Here is a 19,950-nt window from a genome sequence, read left to right as displayed (position 1 = left end):
TATATAAAATCTTTTTTAAACAAATATTTTTTTAGAATAAGTTTTATCTTTTAACTATGAAAGTAATTTTGGTAGGAAATGTTGGTATTGGGAAATCATCTTTTTTTGTACGTTTTAAAGAAAATAGATTTGTAGAACAACTACATTCAACAATAGGGTTAGATCAAGCTACTAAAGATATTCAATCAGGTGATGGCAAAACAGTTAAGGTATTTTATTTTTCAATTGATGTTTTTTAAAAAAGCATTTATTGTTATAAAAGAAGTTTATTATAAAAAGATATATATTGTAAAATATATATAAAAAAAAAGAAGGTTACCTAACACTGACAAGCCCTAACCCTAACAAACCCTAACCCCAACAAACACTAACTCTAAAAATTTTAATTATAACTAATTTTAACTCTAACTATTTTTAATTCTAATAAAACCTAATCTGAAGCTAGTCCTATATCCTAATAAACCCTAATCTGAACCCAAGTTTTACCTCAAACTCTGAAAAACCTTAGGATAATAAAAAACTATTTGTTATTATTCTAAGTATGCATTTGTTATTTTATTTTCTAACTATATGTAATTATCTCTAAATCAAAATTCTGAAATGAATAAATTAATAAATTGAAAATAAGTTTTACTTGTTATGTTATGGTAATAAAAAATTTCATTAAATTCAGTTTATTCAATATAAATTTAATTAACCTCATATCATAAATTTCATTCAATTCAGTCAATACATAGTTAAAAGCAGGCTTGTAGAGCTGAGCTGGTGCCATGAAGCTGCTGTTTTTTTGGTGGAGCCAGAGCTGCTAAAATTGAGCAATTCTTGGCTCCTGTGTGTTTTTAAAGGAATAGAATGTATGTTTTTTTTTTTTTACAGTAGACAAATATTATTTGTTCATTGTTTAACTAATTTGTTGAATGAATTTTTTATTACTATTTTTATTAGCTTTAATAAAAATTATTGTCTAGCCAAAGCGTAATAAAAATGTATATATTAACAATTTTATATTCAACAAAATACTATCCTTCAATAATCAAAAAATGTGTCTTGTTCAAATGTTAATTCACAAGATTGTCTTAAAACACTAGTATTAGGTCATAATAAATAAAGTAGACAAAATGACATTATTGTCATCATATTAATTTAATTATTAAAACATACTGCAACAATAACATTTATATTTACGATAGATAAAAAAGTAAAAAAGCTTGTAAAAAAGCATTTTATTGAAAAACTTTTCGATTATTTCATTCATGTCATGGTTAGTATTGTCGCATTTCATTAGTCATCAATAATTAAGTCATTAATTGGTTGACAGAAATTTATTTATATATCAAGTCGCATAATGTGTTTAAATGTTTTTAATTAGTTATAACATTTCAAAATGCATACCTCGCAATAAATCAATTCATGCTTACTTAGTCATATTTACATAACTCGAACACATGAAGTTTGAACTTTTTGATATATAGAAATAAATGTATATTTACCCAAAACATTTTTTTTTTAAATGAAATATGTGGTAGCAGAGTGGTGATAGTAATACATTCACCATGTGAACATGAAAGTTGATTAAAAATTAATTGCTGTAATAGGTTTGGATTTGGGTAGGCAAATGTGATAAAAAAATTTCAAATTTTGTAGTTTTTGTTTATAAAGTCTGGGAGCCAGAACTGAGCTGGAGCTAGACAGTAACAAAAAGTAATTTTCACTTTGATTTGGAGTTTTTGAGTTCTGTTTTAGTGCTTTAATATTTTCTTTTTCATAAGGAATTATTTTCTTAAATTGTTTTTTTTTTTTAATTTTCTTCCTAGTTTAGGTTTAGGTTAGCATTTCTTTTCTCAGCACATTTCTAAAATGTTTAAATCATTAAAACATCTATACAGTCATGGTCAAGTTGTAGAAAAAAAAAAGGGTTAGTTGTAGTGTTCAATAACACGCCATTCCTGTTCAAGCCTGAGTTTGGTTTTTGGAGTCTTCGTATTAAACTTTGCAATCTACAGACTTGATAATTTATTTCATGGGTGTTTACAAGGGTTATCTTTTTCTAGATATTTCCAGAATTCCAGATAATTCTTTAAATTTTTTTTCCCGGATATTCAAATAATATTGTGGAAATACAAGTTACAAACATGTTTTTTGTAACTTTTTATGAAACAACTAAAACAGTATAAGTATCGTTCTTCAATAACTTTCGCTATATTTAGTTAGGTTAGGCATTGTTTGTACATGTGTACAAATAATTTTTTTCTTATTTGTATCTGTATATTTATTATTACTTATTTTAACTATTTTATCTAAAAATCTAGTGTAAATTAATACAATAGTTTTTTTATATAAATTTTTTATCTCTATTTAAGTAAATATTAAAATTCTTTTCTTTTATATGATAAATGTCTGGTAAACTTTAACTCTCAGTCCCTATTTAAGTCAGTAGGTATATATACACTCCACTGTGACTACGGCTATAACAGTCGATTTATGTATACCTTAATGCACTTTTTCCATTAGATGTAAAAAAAAAAAGAAAGATAAAAAATAATAACCTTTTCAGTCTACAGTCTAGTAACCTTGTCATGTCTTAAGATTTATTTTCTAGTATAGATTATATTTTTCAATATGTTTAATAAATTTTTTTTTTTTAAATTTATTCTTATTATTCGAAAACTCTTTATTTACATTTTTCTGGTTATTTTTAGTTAGGAATATTATAAAAATTTTTGCATATTATTAAATAACATACTTTAAAAGAAGTTTATTAACATTTTTATATTAAAGGATTTAAATGTACTTTCAGTAAACTTAATTTGCTGGCAAAGTAAACAACAAAAAAATCAAAAATGAAACTTGCAACCAGTTCATTGCTTTACGTTTCACGAAACGTGTCATTTATGTTATATTTGTGTAAACATAAATGAAGATAAATATACATAAATTTTTATAATATTTTCTATTTTTTTAGACATAAATAATGTAAAATTGAAAATAATTATAAATGAATATATAAGTATATCATCATTTAAACTTTATAAACTGTATTTAAAAGTGATGCACACAATTAAAATAGATCAAAGTATTAATTAAGATATCAATTAAAATAGGTGTTTATTTATTTAAATCTTAATTGCAAACAATTGGCTTTCTCCCTTTTTTTCTCTCTACTATATTGCGCAAGGAAAAAAAGCAATTTAAACATGAAAAAACTTATGAAAAGCAGTAATAAAATTTTAACATTTATCAAATATAAAAATGTCTAGATAACCCACTGTAAAAAAAAAAAAAAAAAAAATTTAAAAGATATTTATGTATCAAATTTTTCTACTTAGATGAAATCTTTCTTTTTTTTATTCGCCAAACCTAATTTCCAAACATTGCAAAAATGTTGTGTCAAAATTTTATTTCCAAATGTTTATCTTACCTGTGCGTGCACATTATTCTTACGCGCGAAATGCATTACATATTTCCGGATTTTTTCTGGATATTTCTGATGTCTAGTCTTTTCCTTTTGAAATTTAATGCCAACACGCAAATAAACGTTGGCCGAATGGTTAATTTAGGTTGGCGTGCACAAAAAGTTTATCTTTTTCTATAATTTAAGTTAAAAGAAAAACAGAATTCTTTGAATAAATACTATATGAAATAGTTAGATATAGTACTAAACGAATGTTTTATTTGAATTCTAGATAAAATAATTCAAATAAAAACGATAAAAAAATAAAATTCAAAAATTGTTTCACTTAAATAATAAACAAAATAAGTAAAAAAAAAACGGACAAATGTGTTATTTAATTAGTTATAACATTTCAAAATGCATACCTCGTAATAAATCAATTCATACTTACAGAAAGATTTTAAAATAATTAAAAAGAACGGCAATAAAAGTAAATGTTTTCTAATATTTATGTTAAGCAAAATAAAATAAAAACAAAAAGACAACATTTTTTTATTTTCTAAATGAAGTAGTTTAAAAATACTGGCAAAATGAACGTTTAATTTGAATTTTAGATAAAATGATAAAGTAATAAATTTCATATTAATAATACTTTAATAGTTATTGATACTTAGTAATTTCTGAAATAAAATAACTTAAGAATATTAAAACATTTTAAGAGAATCAAATTTTAAAAATAACTTTTAAATCTATGATATTAACTTAGTTAAATTTATATTGAACATAGTCAAAAGAATATATAGTCTGGAAATGCGGACTGTTTCCATTGTTTTTTGATTTAAATTTGAAAACTGTGTGACAACCTGGCAAACCTGCACAACTTTAGATTGACAAACTTTGATGCTAAATAATTATTTGGAATGTTTGTTTGACATAGTTAGGAGATAAACAAAGACATTAACTTGTCAATTAATCAGTGTCCGAAGTAAACAAGACATTGCATTGAAGCATATTTTTCATATTGATATTAGCGAAATTTACATTTGTAATAAGTTAAGAAAAAGCAATGAAATTTTTATTTTTATTAACTCAACTTTTCCATTAAAAAAGTTCAGCAAAAGAAAAAAAATACATACATTAGATGTGTAAAAAAAGAAATCATAAAAGAAATATGATTAAAAAAACTTTTATCTATTATCTTGCAAGCGCAAAAATAATTATTTTGACAATTTCTCATTACAAACAATAATAAAAATAATTACCGAATTTTTAAAATAAAAATAAAAAATAAAACAAAAAATTATTAGCTAAAAAATAGTACACATTAAACAAGCTTGGACAGGAATGGTGTGTGATCAAACGCTATTGCTGACCATTTGCAAATGATTTTTTTTTGACAACTTGACCACGACTGTTTAGATGTTTCCATGATTTAAACATTTCAGAAACATGCTGAAAAAAGAAATGCTAATCTAAACTTAAACTAGAAAAAAACAAAAAACAAAAAAAAAAACAATTCCTTACAAAAAAGAAAATATATAAGCACTAAAATAAAAAAGCTCAAACTCAAAGCAAAACTTTTTGTTATGTTTTTAATTGTATTTGAAATAAATTACTTCAAAACTTATCTTTTCAAATGTTTTATTAAAGTTATGCAAAGCACTTTTAAGTTAAGTAACAATTAACTTCTAATGATTGTTTAATAAATGAAAAAATTTTATTTAAATTATTAAAAGTGTTGTGTATAATATTTTTAAATTGTATAAAAATTTATTTTTTGGAAAATTGCAAAAAAAAAATTGTTTAAAAAATAACGTAGTCTTTTTAAAATAACAATTTTTAATAACTTCATGCTCTAGTTAGTAAGTCAAGTTAAAACAAAGGTTTAAAACTTTTTTATTAGTAAAAATAAAGATAAAAAAATAAAGCAACTGAATTGTTTCACTGCGATGGGATGATTTAATTGTTCATTTTTATTGCCAGACTTGGCCTTTGTTAACTTTTAAATAATTAAGTGGCAGCTAGATTGGTGAGTCAGTGATCTAAAGTCATCAGAATCCAGCCTGCATCCTTGTGATGGAAAAAACAAACTATGAAAAAGAAGCAAAACAGCTTCACAATACCCACTAAAATAATATTTCGTATTTGGATTTTTCAATTTCAATTTCAGATTAGCTTTAAAAAGAGAAAAAAGTTTTTTAATTTCAGTTTAAGTCATAAGTTTTTAAGAAAGTCATCTGAACCAAAAAAATTAAAGTTAACCAATATCTAGAAGCTTAAAAATTTTTTTTTTTATAGGGAAAAGAAGCAATTATCAGATGCACAGAAAAAAATGGAGTAGTAATTAAAATATAGTGTAAGGTTTGTTTAAGAAACAAATTGGCTATTTTAGAAGATTGTTCAGTTAAAGGTGTAGTGGCTTGTTCTTTAAATATGTTTACAGAGGCTATTAGTGTAGTAAGAAAACATCAGGTACAATTAAAGTTGGTAGCTTATTTAAATTTGTGGTTTCAGGAAATATTTTAAACTATTTTCACTTAGAAAATTTGATTGAACATTTTTTCAGAGGTAACTTATAAGTTATCTTTATTTATTTGGTATTATTTTTCTAGTAAAATAGATTTACTTTTTTTATATTTTAAAATCTGAAATTATATTCCTGATTTGTAATAAAGATTGATCGTCATCTTAAAGGATGTATTCATAAATTAGCAGTGTTAATTGATAATGAAAACTCTACTGAAAATAGTTGCCTCATAAATCCAGATATTCAAAAGTCCTTATATAGTAAACAAATAACCAGCGGAGCATATTCTAAGATGATAAAATAGCATATGAAATGGCTTTAAAACCATGTAAGCCCAATAGTCATTTTGAAATACTTAGTAAGCTCCAAAGACTTAATGGTGTGAGTCTTGTAAATGGAAAAAGCAACAATCAAGCAAGTAATTTTTTTTCAAGATTAATTTGCTATTTACCAAGGACCTGTTCAAATAATACATGATATTTTGATGTTTTTAGAGTTCTCAATCTCCCTTATATGATATTTTTGTGGCAATTTAAAGACACCCCCTCCCTCCACACAATGACAATGTCATGTTATGTGTTTTTCAATTGTAATAGTTTCTTGTGTTTAAAAAAATACAATTATTGACAATTAAAAATATATAATATTTGAAATAAAAATAAAAAGCAAAAAATGCACACCATTTATGGGCATCATTGCAAATTATATCTCCTGAAAATTTCAGTATCATCAAATTTCAAGTAATGATAATATCCTGGGATAAATATGTGTAAATGAAAAATTAATTTAGTTTAAATGAAAAAATATGTCCAGAGTTTGAAATTTAAGCTAATAATGCAGTAATAAGAATTTTTTTTGTAAAAAATGTTTTTTTTGTTGTTGTTTTATTTTTATTTTTTGTAATATCACACTTTATGTATGTAATTTCACACTTTAGCAAATCACCTCTCTCCGTAATATTAGGTGACACTTTCAAATACATCCCCCACCTATACCAGTCATTTATTATTTGAACAGCCCCTTATAGAATTAACAAAAATCAAATTGAGTTTGATTTACTTTTAGCACATCAATTTATCTCATCCATCGCCAATGCCATTAAAGAAAAAATTGCTAAGATCGTTAATGAGAAAAACTATTTCTTCATTCTTTCTGTTGGTTTTCAAGCTAGGAAAGCAAAGGACTAGAAACAGGTTTTTGTGTGTATAGAACAAAACGGAATACCTACTTACCTTGTAGTATCTTTACTAGAGATAAACAATATGGGTGGTATGGGCGCTAATACAATTAAAAAGATTGTGGCCACAATCAGGGCCACAACTCAATAAAATTAGATTATTAAAGTTTTTAAATTATTAAAGTTTTTAAAAACATTGGCTTCCAAATTAAAATAAACATAAATTAAAAAAATAGTGAATTTTCTTGATGTCACATTTAACCTCTCAGAAAGTTCCTATAAGCCCTACAAAAAGCCTAATGACGAATTATTGTATATTAATGTGAATTTGAACCATCCCCCTCAAATTCTAAAACAAATTCCAATTTCAATTAACAATAGGCTAAACCAAAACTCTTCTAATGAAAATATTTTTAACTCCTCAAAACGCGTTTATGAAGATGCCCTTAAAAAAAGTGGCTTTCAAAATTTCGAGCTAAAATTTGAAAAGAAAATTGCAAAAAAGAGTAATAGAAATAGAAGCATAATTTGGTTCAACCCCCCGTACAACAAAAATGTTTCAACAAATATAGGTAAAATTTTTCTAAAATTAGTAGACAAACATTTTCCTCCCTCTAATAAATTACATAAGATTTTTAACAGAAATACCATTAAAGTAAGTTATAGTTGTACAAAAAATTTAGAAAGAATTATAAAAGGCCACAACTACGCATTAATTAATAAAAATGAACGCTTAAAAGAAAAAAACACTGATTATTGTAATTGTAAACAAAAAATAAATTGCCCTCTAAATGGAAAATGCCTTTCGAAAAATGTAATTTACAAGTGCATTGTTTCCTCACAAAATAACCCTGATAAACAATATATTAGCTTAACCGAGGGGAATGGAAAAAACGTTATGCCAACCACAAACAATCATTTAAACACAAAAAATATTCAAAAGAGACTACGCTGTCAAAATATATTTGGAATTTAAAAGAAAAAAAAAATAATTTTAATTTACAATGGTCTATTCTAAAACCTGCCCCTGCCTATAATAACATTTCCAAAAATGTATGCTATGTTTGCAAGAAAAATTTGAAATAATTACTCATTTAAATCAGGAAAATTTATTAAATAAAAAATCTGAATTAATTTCTAAATGTAGGCACGAAAATAAATACCTCTTAAAAAATTATAAAAACAAATGACCAAATTAAACTATCCCCATTCCAAAGAAATTTATTTAATAAATACTTTCTGTAACTTCCCGTTAACCAAAAAAATATAGTAACTAAAAATTTTTTATAATAATTTATAACTTCCTGTAAAATATTTTTTTTCTATAAATTGAATTTTTTTTGAGATTTGGTAACTCTTCCTGATGATCCAGCAATGGTGAAACTTCAAGTAGAAGAAAAAGTTAGATTAGTGTTTTTTATTAATTTATTATTGCTCTGTTCTTTAAGAACATTGAGCACTCTATTTGTAAAATATACTAACATAATTTACATATAATATATATATATATATAATATATATATATATATATAATATATATATATATATATATATATATATATATATATATATATATATATATATATATATATATATATATATATATATATATATATATATATATATATATACATACGCACATATATATACACATATATTTTTAAACATCTTCACTTGCAACAAGGCCACAAGCAGCCTCTAGTAGGGTTGGAAAAAGAAAAGATTACAAAACAAAATAATGATTAACAGATAAGATAATTAAACAAGATTAACAGATGACTAAAAAGATTGCAAGTTATATGAATCATGGAAGCAGGATGAAGAGAGTGAATTCTAAAGAACTGATGTTAAAGAAAGAAAAAAAATCAAAAAAGAATTTTAGGAGCACTTAGGTACAGTCACAGTAAAAAGATGAGACTTTGAATTAAATGACGTGTTCAATGATGAATTCAATGAGTTGAATTGAATTGAAAGAGAAGGAATTTTAGTAGATAGAATACTATAAAGAGCTATCTTTATAGTATTAATAGAAAAGAGAAAGAAAAACAACATTACAACGATGTGACGATGGTTGATAGTTGGCTGCGAGAGCAGGTCCAGCTATGTTTAAAATGTATTTTTGCACCTTGTCTAAAAGAGAAAGGGCATCATTTGAAGATCCACTCCAGATATAGCAACAGTATTCGATACAAAAACGGATACAAGATTTATAGAGATAAAGAATAGAATCCGGAGTAAAAAGTGGTGAGCAAGATAAAGAGATGCAACCTTAGCAAATGTTAGTTTTGCAATTGATTTGATATATGGTTTCCAAGAAAGATCAGAAGTTAATCCTAGAAGGGTAGATGACTCATCAAAACATTGCCATTCATAAATATAGGAAGATCTAGATTGTTGCGATAACAATTAGCTGCAAAAATTGAGTTTTATCTGAGTTTAAGTTCACCAGCCACTGAGAGCCTCTTTATGTAGCAGAAGTCAGGTCCTTAGGTATAGTCAAATGCCCCCTCCAAGCAATTAGAATAAATGGTAATATCATCAGCAAACAATCCCATGTTAGGTGTGAGAATTTCTGGATGGTTGTTAATGTAAATTAAAAAACGTATAGGGTCAAGGATAGAACCTTGGGGAACCCCTGAAGTTTCAGTTAATGAAGAAGAGAGCGGTTCATTGAGGACAATTTTTATACTACAATTGGTAAGGAAGGATTCCATAATTTTAAAGATGTTACCTTATGCGCAATAAGACAGCTTATGGAAAAGACCATCATGCCAAACTTTATCAATGGCTCTAGAAATGTTTAGAGTGATAGCCCTAACCACTCCACATCTATCTAATGTACAATAAAACCTGTCAGTTAATACCGTTAATAAAATAGCAGTAGAGCGAGAAGATCAAAATCCGTATTGATGATAAGAAACTAAGTTATTAGATTCAAGAAGAGAGATTAAGTGTTTGTTAATTAAAGACTCAAAAATCTTGCTTGTGATAGGAAGAAGACTAATGGGATGGTAGTTAGACAAGTCATGTTGCTCTCCACATTAGTAAGTAACCGGGGTCCTGTCCCCGACTAAAAATGAGACTTTTTGCAAACCCAGTCCTGGCAAAATTATAAGATTTAGTAGAGGTTGATAGCTGGGGCTGGAATAAATTTATAATACTTAACATATTATAATTTTATGCTTACATTTACTATTTATTAAATACTGACATACATTTATATATTTTCAAACTCTAATTTACTTCCAACAAGATTGCAAGCAACCACTATTAAGTAATGAGTTACTTTAAAATAGAGTATAAGTTAAAATACTAGGAAACAAATAACTGAAGACTTAAAAAGTTGTAAGTTATATAAAAAAGGAAAACATGAAGATGGTTAAGAGTTATAAAGTTTTTTTGATGTTCAAGGAAAAAAACTGGATTAATCAAAGTTTTTATAGCATGAAGGGACAGATACAGTAAATGGATGCAACTTGTTGAATAAAAAGCCATACAAGAATGAGTTTTGGTTTATCGTTATAGAGATGATAGCTCGTTTAAGCATTGGCCATGATTGTATTTGTAGAAAAAAATTCTGAAAGATCAGAATAAAATTGGCTGTTTGTTCTAAGCAATTAAAAAGCTGTTTGTTCTAAGCAATTAAAAAGCTGCTTGTTCTAATCAATTAAAAAGTTTTTTGTCAAGACAAGAGTATAAAGTTGAGTTGTCAGCAAATAGACCCACTTTAGATTTCATGAAGATTGTTATTGTAGATAAGAAACAATACAGGCAAAGATAGAACCTTGTGGTACCCTTAAAGTTACTTGAAATAAAAAAGATAGGCCTTCAAGAATAACTTTAGTACTGCAATTAAAAAGAAATAGTTTAATAAGCTCAAAACCTTTATATAAAAAACCTAATAACAGAGTGAAGACTAATTGTAGAATAGTTGGAGAGGTCAAAGTGTTTTCTAGAGTTTTGAAAAATTGGAAGCGCTTCTTTATCACTTTTTAAAAGTTTAGGAAAAATTGAAGAGAGTTCTGGAGAACACTTTTTTAAGACAATGATGGAAATTTGTCTGAAGCATAAACTGTAGAAATGTTTAATTGAGAATTAATTTTAGCATTAGCAGCCTAAGTGATTTCGATGTTTAACAATGGGTTAATCTGTTTAACTGGCAGGAAGAGCCAGTTAAACAGATTAAAATGGCCATTAGATTCAAGAATCAAATTAGAGTAAAATTTCTTTGCAAATAGCTCTGCTTTATTCTAGGTAGAAGTAAAAAGATCAAACCTATGAATTAGAGATTAAATGTTAAACTTACTTTAGTTAATGACGCTGTTGAAAACTAATCAAAAGTCTCTAGTACCTAACATCTGAGATAAAATAAAAGATTTAGTAAACTGAGAATAACAGAGCTTAACATCTTACAGGACTTTTTTACATTGGCTTCTTGCAATAATAAAAGGACATTTGTCCTTTTGAGAGATGTTCTTGTAAAAAAGATTAAAAAAATGATTAATGTTTAATAAAGCAACTGCTCAAGATGGTAAAAAATGTGGAGTAGAATGAGGCTTGACTTTAAATTGAAGAGCTATTATAAAAGTTTTTAAACTTTTATTCCAGAAGGAATAAAAGCTTCCTTGATGCATTTTATGCATACATATTTACATTATGGATATAGACATATATGTTTGCTATTTATTTAGATGCTGGCATATAATATCCTTTCAATGTTATAAAAACTTTAGTATTTCTATGGTGTAGTATTTGCTGAAAGAGAAGATGATTAGATGGATGTGTGGTGTGACTTTAACAAGACAAGAAAAGGAGGCATAATCTTAGACAGATTAGAAACGTCGTATCAAGCAACATTTGTAAGAAAAGAATAAAGTAATTTAAGAATCAGCATGTAGAGAGGTAGCAGCTTCAGTAAAAAATGGTAGTGGTAGAAGTAAGAAAGCTTGAAGAGAGTGCCTTACATATTGTATGAATGAGCTTTAGTTACGAAAAAAAAATGTTCTAGATTGTTTATATTAGAGAAGCAGCATAATAAAGGAAGGCTAAAGCCTGATGATGATGATAATGATGATAATCATTATCATCAGGCTTAGCCTTCCTTTGCATTTAAAGGCTTAATCTTCCTTTGCATTTTATCTGAGTTTAAATGCATTTAAATTTTAGTAAAATTTAATAAAAAAGTGATCGTCTAAAACATGATCAAATCATGTTTTAGACAATCAATTTTTTATTAAATTTTACTAAAATTTAAATGCATTTTTTTTTTTTACCTTATTTAATCAAATTGCTATTGCTGTTTTAACTTTAATTATTTTATTTAGAATTTTAATTTTTGTTTTGTTTTGTTTTGCATCATTTGTTTTGTTGTTGTTTTTAAACATACATTTAAATAAATGTATGTTTAGCCATATTTCTTTTTAAATCTTTTATCTTGAGTAAAAATAAACATTGCCGTTTTTATTTTAATTATTTTGTTTAGAATTTCAATTAGTTTTGCCATATTTATTTTAATTATTTTATTTAGAATATAAATAAATTATTTTGTTTAGAATTATAATAAAACTTTGCCTCTTTTAAAAGTATTTTATATAAAGATGTTTGTTTGAAATAAAATAAAATAAGTTTTTGTTTTTGCCCTTTTTTTTTTAAATTATTTTATTTAGAAAATAAATAAAATGTTTGTTTTGCTGATTTTATTTTATTTAGAATTAAAATAAAACATGCCTATTTTTTTAAAAATTTTTTATTTAGAATTTAAATAAGCTGTTCGTTATTAAATTAAATTAAATTTAAAATATAACTCATTTTATTCTAATTTTGATGTTAATTTAATAATTTTAACTTTCTTTATTTCAAATGTTTTTCTATTAATTATTATTAAAGTTTGATGAGCAATTACTATCTATCAATTTTGATCAGCCAGATTTAATTTTAGGAGATCAAAATGTCAATTTTTCTAAAAGTAGTTGATCATTGATCATTGATCGGCTGCTATTTCGAGCGCTGATATGTATACAAAATTTAACATGAATTTTGAATTAAGAAAATATACTTTAGGATGTAAAAATGTTTACGTAGCCCCAGTCACAAACCGACCCCGGCTATATTTTATCAAACCCTACCCCAGCCCCGGTCAAGTAATATATATAGTTTTAGAGAGAACAAACCGTGATCAGAAGCACAGATTGTAGACGGCAGCTCCAGAGAACACTTCTGCAAGACTATAAGAGGTATGTTATCCGGACCACAAGCTGTAGAAGAGTCTAAGCAGGAAATCACTATATATACAGATGCTGGAGTAATACGTATGTCAAGCAATGGATCAACCTGTTTGTCGGCTATATTAGGTAGAATGCAACTAGTGGAATCAAGATATTGATAAAAAGTTCTTAGCAAATAATTCAGCTTTGTCTTTAGGTGAGGTGACAAAATCTGAACCATACAAAAGAGGTGGAATAACAGATTTGCTTATATTATTGATACTGTTAAAGATTCTCCAGTATTCACGAGAGCCTAATTTTTGAGAGGAAATATTATTTCTTCTCAAAAATTAGGTATTTTAATAATGCGGTAGTGGTGTAGTGGTAGAACGCTCGCTTCATAAGCAAAAGGTTCAGAGTTCAATTTCCGTGACATCCCTGGTAGTACCGCGCTCAACTTGTTTCTCCGCGCAGCGGCCTTGTTTGTCAAGGTTTGTGTTTCAGAGTTATAGAGTTGAGAGAGGGTTATAACCACAAGTAGCCTCCTCATCTGTAGTGACCTTCTCGGCCTTTGTGAGGTGAAATACAAAAAAAAAACAAAAACTAAAGCTCGATACTTCATAACCAGAGAAAAGCGGGCTTTAGCATTATTTAAAACCTTTTTACAATGGTTTCTAGCAATTGTAAACAGACATTTGTTTTTCGGATAATTGTTTTGCTGATAAATATGGAAGTAATGGTTTCGATTGGAGATTTCAGCAGCACTATATGGGGAAAACCATGAAATAGAGTGAGGCTTGACTTGGAATTGCCAAGGGGAATAAAGGATTCCATGCCAGCCTGAATCCAAGAAGATATGTAAGAAGCACATTTGTCAGCAGGAAGATAAAAGATTTCTACCCAAGGGCCATCACGAAAAAAATCACAGAGAAAGTCCCAGTCAGCTTTAAGGTAATTGTAAGAAGTTCAATGATAAGGGGATTCTGACGATGAAGAAGAACGAGATAACAGTTTTAGAGAGAACAAACCGTGATCAGAAGCACCTAAATGTGGAGAAACTGAGCACTGACTAGGATCAGAAACAATTCGTAAGTCAAGTAGATGGTCAATTATTCAAGTTGTATGGAAAACAAGTTGAAATGTTAACTATTTGAATTAGAGATTGAGAAAGATAAAAGTTGAATGCCTGCAGAGTCACTGACACTAGAGCCGCGCCATTCAGTGTGATGAGCATTAAAGTCACCAACAACAATGATATTGGCTGATGAATAAAGAGAGAGAGCATGGTCAATTTGATCAGATATAACCATCAACACTAAGATCACTAGATGAGACAGCTGAACTCATTTGTCTCACAAAGAGAAAATAGATCTGGTGAACTTTGCAAGAGATTAGACTCAATGGAAGACTATTCTTCTGTTGAGTCTAAATCTATTATTCTTCTTTCTAAATCTATCATTTTCTAAATCTATTATTTTTCAAATCCAACATTTTTCAAATCTATCATCTGTCTTTCTTTTGTCTAAATCTATCATTCAATTATATTCGTGGTCTTCGAAGTAACTTTTTACTTTGAAGACCGTGAATATTAGTGAATGATAGATTTTTTGTGTTTATTAGTTTTTGGTACTTTCATGATTTTTGAATTTGTTAAACAACTTGACTCAATGCACAGATATTACTTTTTACACTATTTAATAAGCAATTGCCTCATTATTATTAATAAACCCCAACCCATAACAAAGGGCTCCAAATATAGCTTTGGCAATACACACTAAATGTACAAACAGGAGCACCATTCTTCCGCCTTGTGCAACAGTGTCATGTTACACTGTAACATGACACTGCAACATGACAGTTTGATACTTTACAGCTTTTGATAGAATCAGACTCTCTGAGAGCTACCACAGAGGTTAGGAAACCTGACTACCAGCCAGCCTCAGAGTCATTAAACTGAGTTTTAGAGCTGCGCTCTCATTAGGAGATAATAGAATAAGTTATCTAGTCATAAAAAAAGTGACAAGCAAAACCCATGCCTTGAGTCAAGAAGATCTAGCATTCAACATCCTAAACTGGAAACAATCTATTATATATACATCTATGCCAGCCTAATAAATGAGAAGAGGTGTAAAGCTGGTTAACTAATAGAAAATATATACCCCTTATAATGATAGAATGAATAGATCAGGGGAAAATGAGCAAAATTTCTTTAAAAAAAATCAGGGAAAATAAGGGAATTTTATTCCAGAGTTTATTCCAAGGGATTTTATTCCAATATAATATCTGCAAATGTTCTAGTTTGCTGTTTACTTGCTTCAAACTGTTACAAATGTAACAGTTCTAGAACAATGTCTAGAGGTCATTGTATTGGGTCATTTCAAAATATTTTGTTCCCTGTAAAAATTTTAATAAAAAAAAAACTGTTATATTTACAATCCTGGAAAAAAAACTTCAAGAAAGATATATGTATAACTTCACTTAAACAAACAGCAGTAAGTGTCACTAGTAAAGTTGATCAAATTATAAAAGATAAAAAATAATAAAATTATACAAGTCTAATAAAAAATTTATAGACTTTTTAAATTTAGAAAAAACACAAACTTCATTTCTCTATTTCATACTGTGAGTTCATGTGATCCTCTTCTGTGCCTTTTAAAGAGATAAAAGCATACTGGCAGATGATCCAGTATAAAAAATGGATAGAATTATATGAACCATGAGCAAATGACATACTAGAGTAGAGACTATGAGCGAATGACATACTAGAGGAAATTAAAGGAGTGTTAAAATAATTGGACGATGAGAAAGAAAAAGTTGTAAAAGTTTGTTTATCACATTATTCCTATACAATCTAGTCTAAAATCTAAATCTCTTAAAAAATCTGGACTCCACCCAGGAGTAACCGCCTAGCTTGTCTCATATTGATATGAACTCGTAGTTAATTTTCAGTCTGGTAAATTCAAGAAAGGACAATGATATACATTGACTGAACTTTCATTTTTCTGGAGCAATGTTGATTAACCTAAAATTCCATTGAATTTGTTTGCTGACTATTTGTGGTCAACGGCTACTCTGAATGTCAATCAAGCTGTCTCAAATTTTATTGGATCTGTTCACAACAAAAATGACAGATATACTATAGGTTGTTCAGCAAAGTAGAAACCAATAAAGGGAGTTCAAAATGGACTAACAAAAGAGATGTCAAAGAAAGTAGGGCACTTACAAAGCATAATTTGCAGAATGGTTATTTGATTTTACACCAAGAATGGTTATTTGATTTTACACCATTGTAGAGTTTACAAATTATTTTTAAAGAAAATTTGTAATTGATTTATTATTGTTATCATAATCAATATTGTTATTAAAAAATAATGCAACAATATTGTTGCATTATTTTTCTTAGATATGAATTAATTTTTTTTACTGAAACTATCCTAGTTATTTAAGGTTCAGCAAATAAAATTGTTGATTAAAATTGTTAAAAAAAATATGTTAATCTAATTATATATTTTTTTTAAACTAAAATGGCCAGGCATATGGTCAAAAGAACTTTTTCAATTTGTATATTCATTTAGTTACTTAAAATTTGGATGTTTTGCCCATTTTCCCTGGTTAAATAATTGTACTTTTTAAAGATTGAACTTGCCAACTTATTTCACTGAGTCATTTTCTTTACATCTCTCTTACATCTTAATCTCTCACTGAGTCCTCTTTACATCTTCTTGAATTATTGTTTACTACTAACCTTTAATGGAAACCATATATACAATGGATTGCTAAATAAGCATCTGATTAGGTTGCTTTTCTTTATCATGCTCACTATTATCTTACTCCTGATTCTATTTTTTACCTGCACAGAATACTGCTGTCATGTTTGGGCTGGTCTCCTAATGGTGCTCTTTCTCTTCTAAACAAGGTCCAAAAATGCGTTATAAATGTAGTTAGACCTGCTTAATCTGCCAAACTTGAGCCTCTCTCCCATCATTCTGAAGTTGTATTTCTTTTCTACAAAAATTATCATGGTTGCTGCTCAAAAGAGTTATCATCTCTAGTTCCATTAATTTTTCAAGTCTTCTGTCAACTGTTTTCTTGCTCTTTAACTCTATTCTTTGTTTCTTCAACTTAATGGTTGCTTACAACTTTGTTGGGAGTGAATCAGAATAAATTTAAAAATAGTAGTGTTATATTTTAATGTTCGATATTTCCCCTTTTCTACTAAAATTTTTTGGAGGGCAAATATTAAAAATGGGTTTCGAAAAATGTTTTTTGGTTTGTAACTATTTTTATTTAATCCAAGTTGTCGGGATTCAATTAGAAAAATTATATATTTATATTTTTATATTACTTTAGGTTAATCTTTGGGACACTGGTGGATTAGAAGTTCAAGGATCTATGACAAGTAGCTATTACCGAATGAGCAAAGGGATTGTTTTGATGTATGACGTAAAAGATCGAGATACTCTAAGTTCATTAAGGATGTGGCTAAATGATATAAATCCTTACATTAATGAACACACAACTTTTTTTTTACTTGGCAATAAAATTGATAGTTTTAGTACTGAAATTGATGTTAACAGAAATGACGCTGTCAATTTTGCAAAAAACAATAATATTCCAACAGATAATGTTTTTCAAATATCTGTTAAAACAGGCAATGGCTTTGAAAATTTTATAACTTCTATGGCAACAATACTTAGTTGTGGTAGAGGTCCATTTGTACCTGATATCAATAATGTTAACCTTGGCGATAATCAAAGACATCCAAATAACTGTTGTTAATAGAATTAATTTTACAATGTAACTTTTTGAAATTTTTTTTATATATTTTTGTTATTATTTGTTGAGTTATCATTTTTTGTTCGTATTTAATATCATTAATATTTCTAGTAAAGAGCTTCTATTTTTATTATAGTTGTCCTTATCTTTATTATCTTGTATCATAATATATTTTCAAAGTATTCAAAATATTTTTAACTTTAGAATTAATTTTTTACATAGTTTGCTGTAAATAATAAAAAAATTAAATAACATTGTTTTCTGGTTTTTTGGTCTTAAGTTTTTATGTTTATAGGGTACATAATCAAATTGATCAACAAGGCCGCTGCACTGAAAAACAAGTTACATTATATATACATGTATTTATATATATATATATATATATATATATATATATATATATATATATATATATATATATTATATATATATATATATATATATACATATATATACATATATTTATATATATATATATATATATATATATATATATATATATCACAAAACATATATATATATATATATAAATATACATATATATATATATATATATATATATATATATATATATATATATATATCACAAAACATATATATATAGATATCTCACAAAACATATATATGAATATATGTTTTGTGAGTATATATATATATACTTATATATGTATATATATATATATATATATATATATATATATATATATATATATATATATATATATATATATATATATATATATGTATATATATACATATTTGTATATACATATATATGTGTGTGTGTGTGTTGGGATAATTCTAAAAACAACTTCTTTTGAGAAGACTTTTATTGGCACCCCTAAATGTGTTCTAAATAATAAAATAACTGGATTTTTCAATATTGAATTATTTTTATTAAAAAGGGTCCTTAACATTATCAAAAAATATTTTCAATATTTTTTGATAATATTAAGAACAGGCAAGATCAAAGAAGTCACAGCATTAAACATATTTTAATACTCCTCAAGATTTCAGAACCTCTATTCCTTGTGGAATTCAGTCAACAAGTGTTTCATTTATTTTATGGCAACATACTTTTACTCTGGCTTTATTAAGATCTAAAAGTTTCTTTTTAAAAACTTTTTATTTTGAGTCATGCTTTAACAATTTTTGCCTAATAGTAAGTTTTAAACCAATCGAAGAGATAGTTCTTCAAAATTTTTAAACAATTTGCAAGTTTGACAGTCTTACCTTGTGGTAAAAGGTGTAAACCAGTATGACAGTGATTTCTGGTAAATCATAATTGCAGGACATTGTTTTAGAGAAGATGCAATGTATATGAGATTTAGCAATATATTGTCAGGTAATACATGTCCACATTTTATGTTTTTTCTATTTATTATCAATAAATATTCAACAATCAATTGGGTATGTGTCCAATAAATCTAGTCTCAAGAATGATTCAACTTTTAAAAATATTTAAAAAATTAGTCAGACTGGCAGAAAGTCAAATTAATTTTTAAAACTTGATTTTCTCGGAAACACAAAAAATGGATTCTTGATCCTCTTGGTTCTTAGCTGGCACTATGTCATTTTAATAGTTATATCTTATATTTAAATATAAGATATAAATAATAAAAATTACATAGTATATAATTATACATATACATATATATATATATATATATATATATATATATATATATATATATATATATATATATATATATATATATATATATATTTTAAATTTAGAATAGAATTTTTAATGGAATTCTGTAAAAAAAAAAAAAAATTTAGAAAAACGTGGTTTTTAAACATTGATTTCTAAAATATTCATTTTGTTTAAGATATTGTATAACATAATAAAATATTACTTCTTTAACGGTCTCAT

General features: G+C 26.6%; 1 protein-coding gene across 1 annotated transcript; it reads left to right on the top strand.

The window, feature by feature from the left end:
• The first annotated feature begins 32 nt into the window (after window positions 1-32).
• Window positions 33-18,134, top strand: LOC136091356 (ras-related protein Rab-1B-like). The gene is made up of 2 exons (XM_065818828.1): window positions 33-209; window positions 17,649-18,134. The coding sequence occupies exons 1-2, from the start codon at window positions 57-59 to the stop codon at window positions 18,075-18,077; spliced, it is 582 nt and encodes a 193-aa protein (XP_065674900.1). The 5' UTR covers window positions 33-56; the 3' UTR covers window positions 18,078-18,134.
• The last annotated feature ends 1,816 nt before the right edge of the window (window positions 18,135-19,950 follow it).

The sequence above is a fragment of the Hydra vulgaris genome, chromosome 15, assembly GCF_038396675.1.
Source record: "Hydra vulgaris chromosome 15, alternate assembly HydraT2T_AEP".
In the NCBI taxonomy this organism is placed as follows: domain Eukaryota; kingdom Metazoa; phylum Cnidaria; class Hydrozoa; order Anthoathecata; family Hydridae; genus Hydra; species Hydra vulgaris.
Note: the sequence above shows the minus strand (reverse complement) of the source record. Positions and strands in the feature narration are given on the sequence as shown.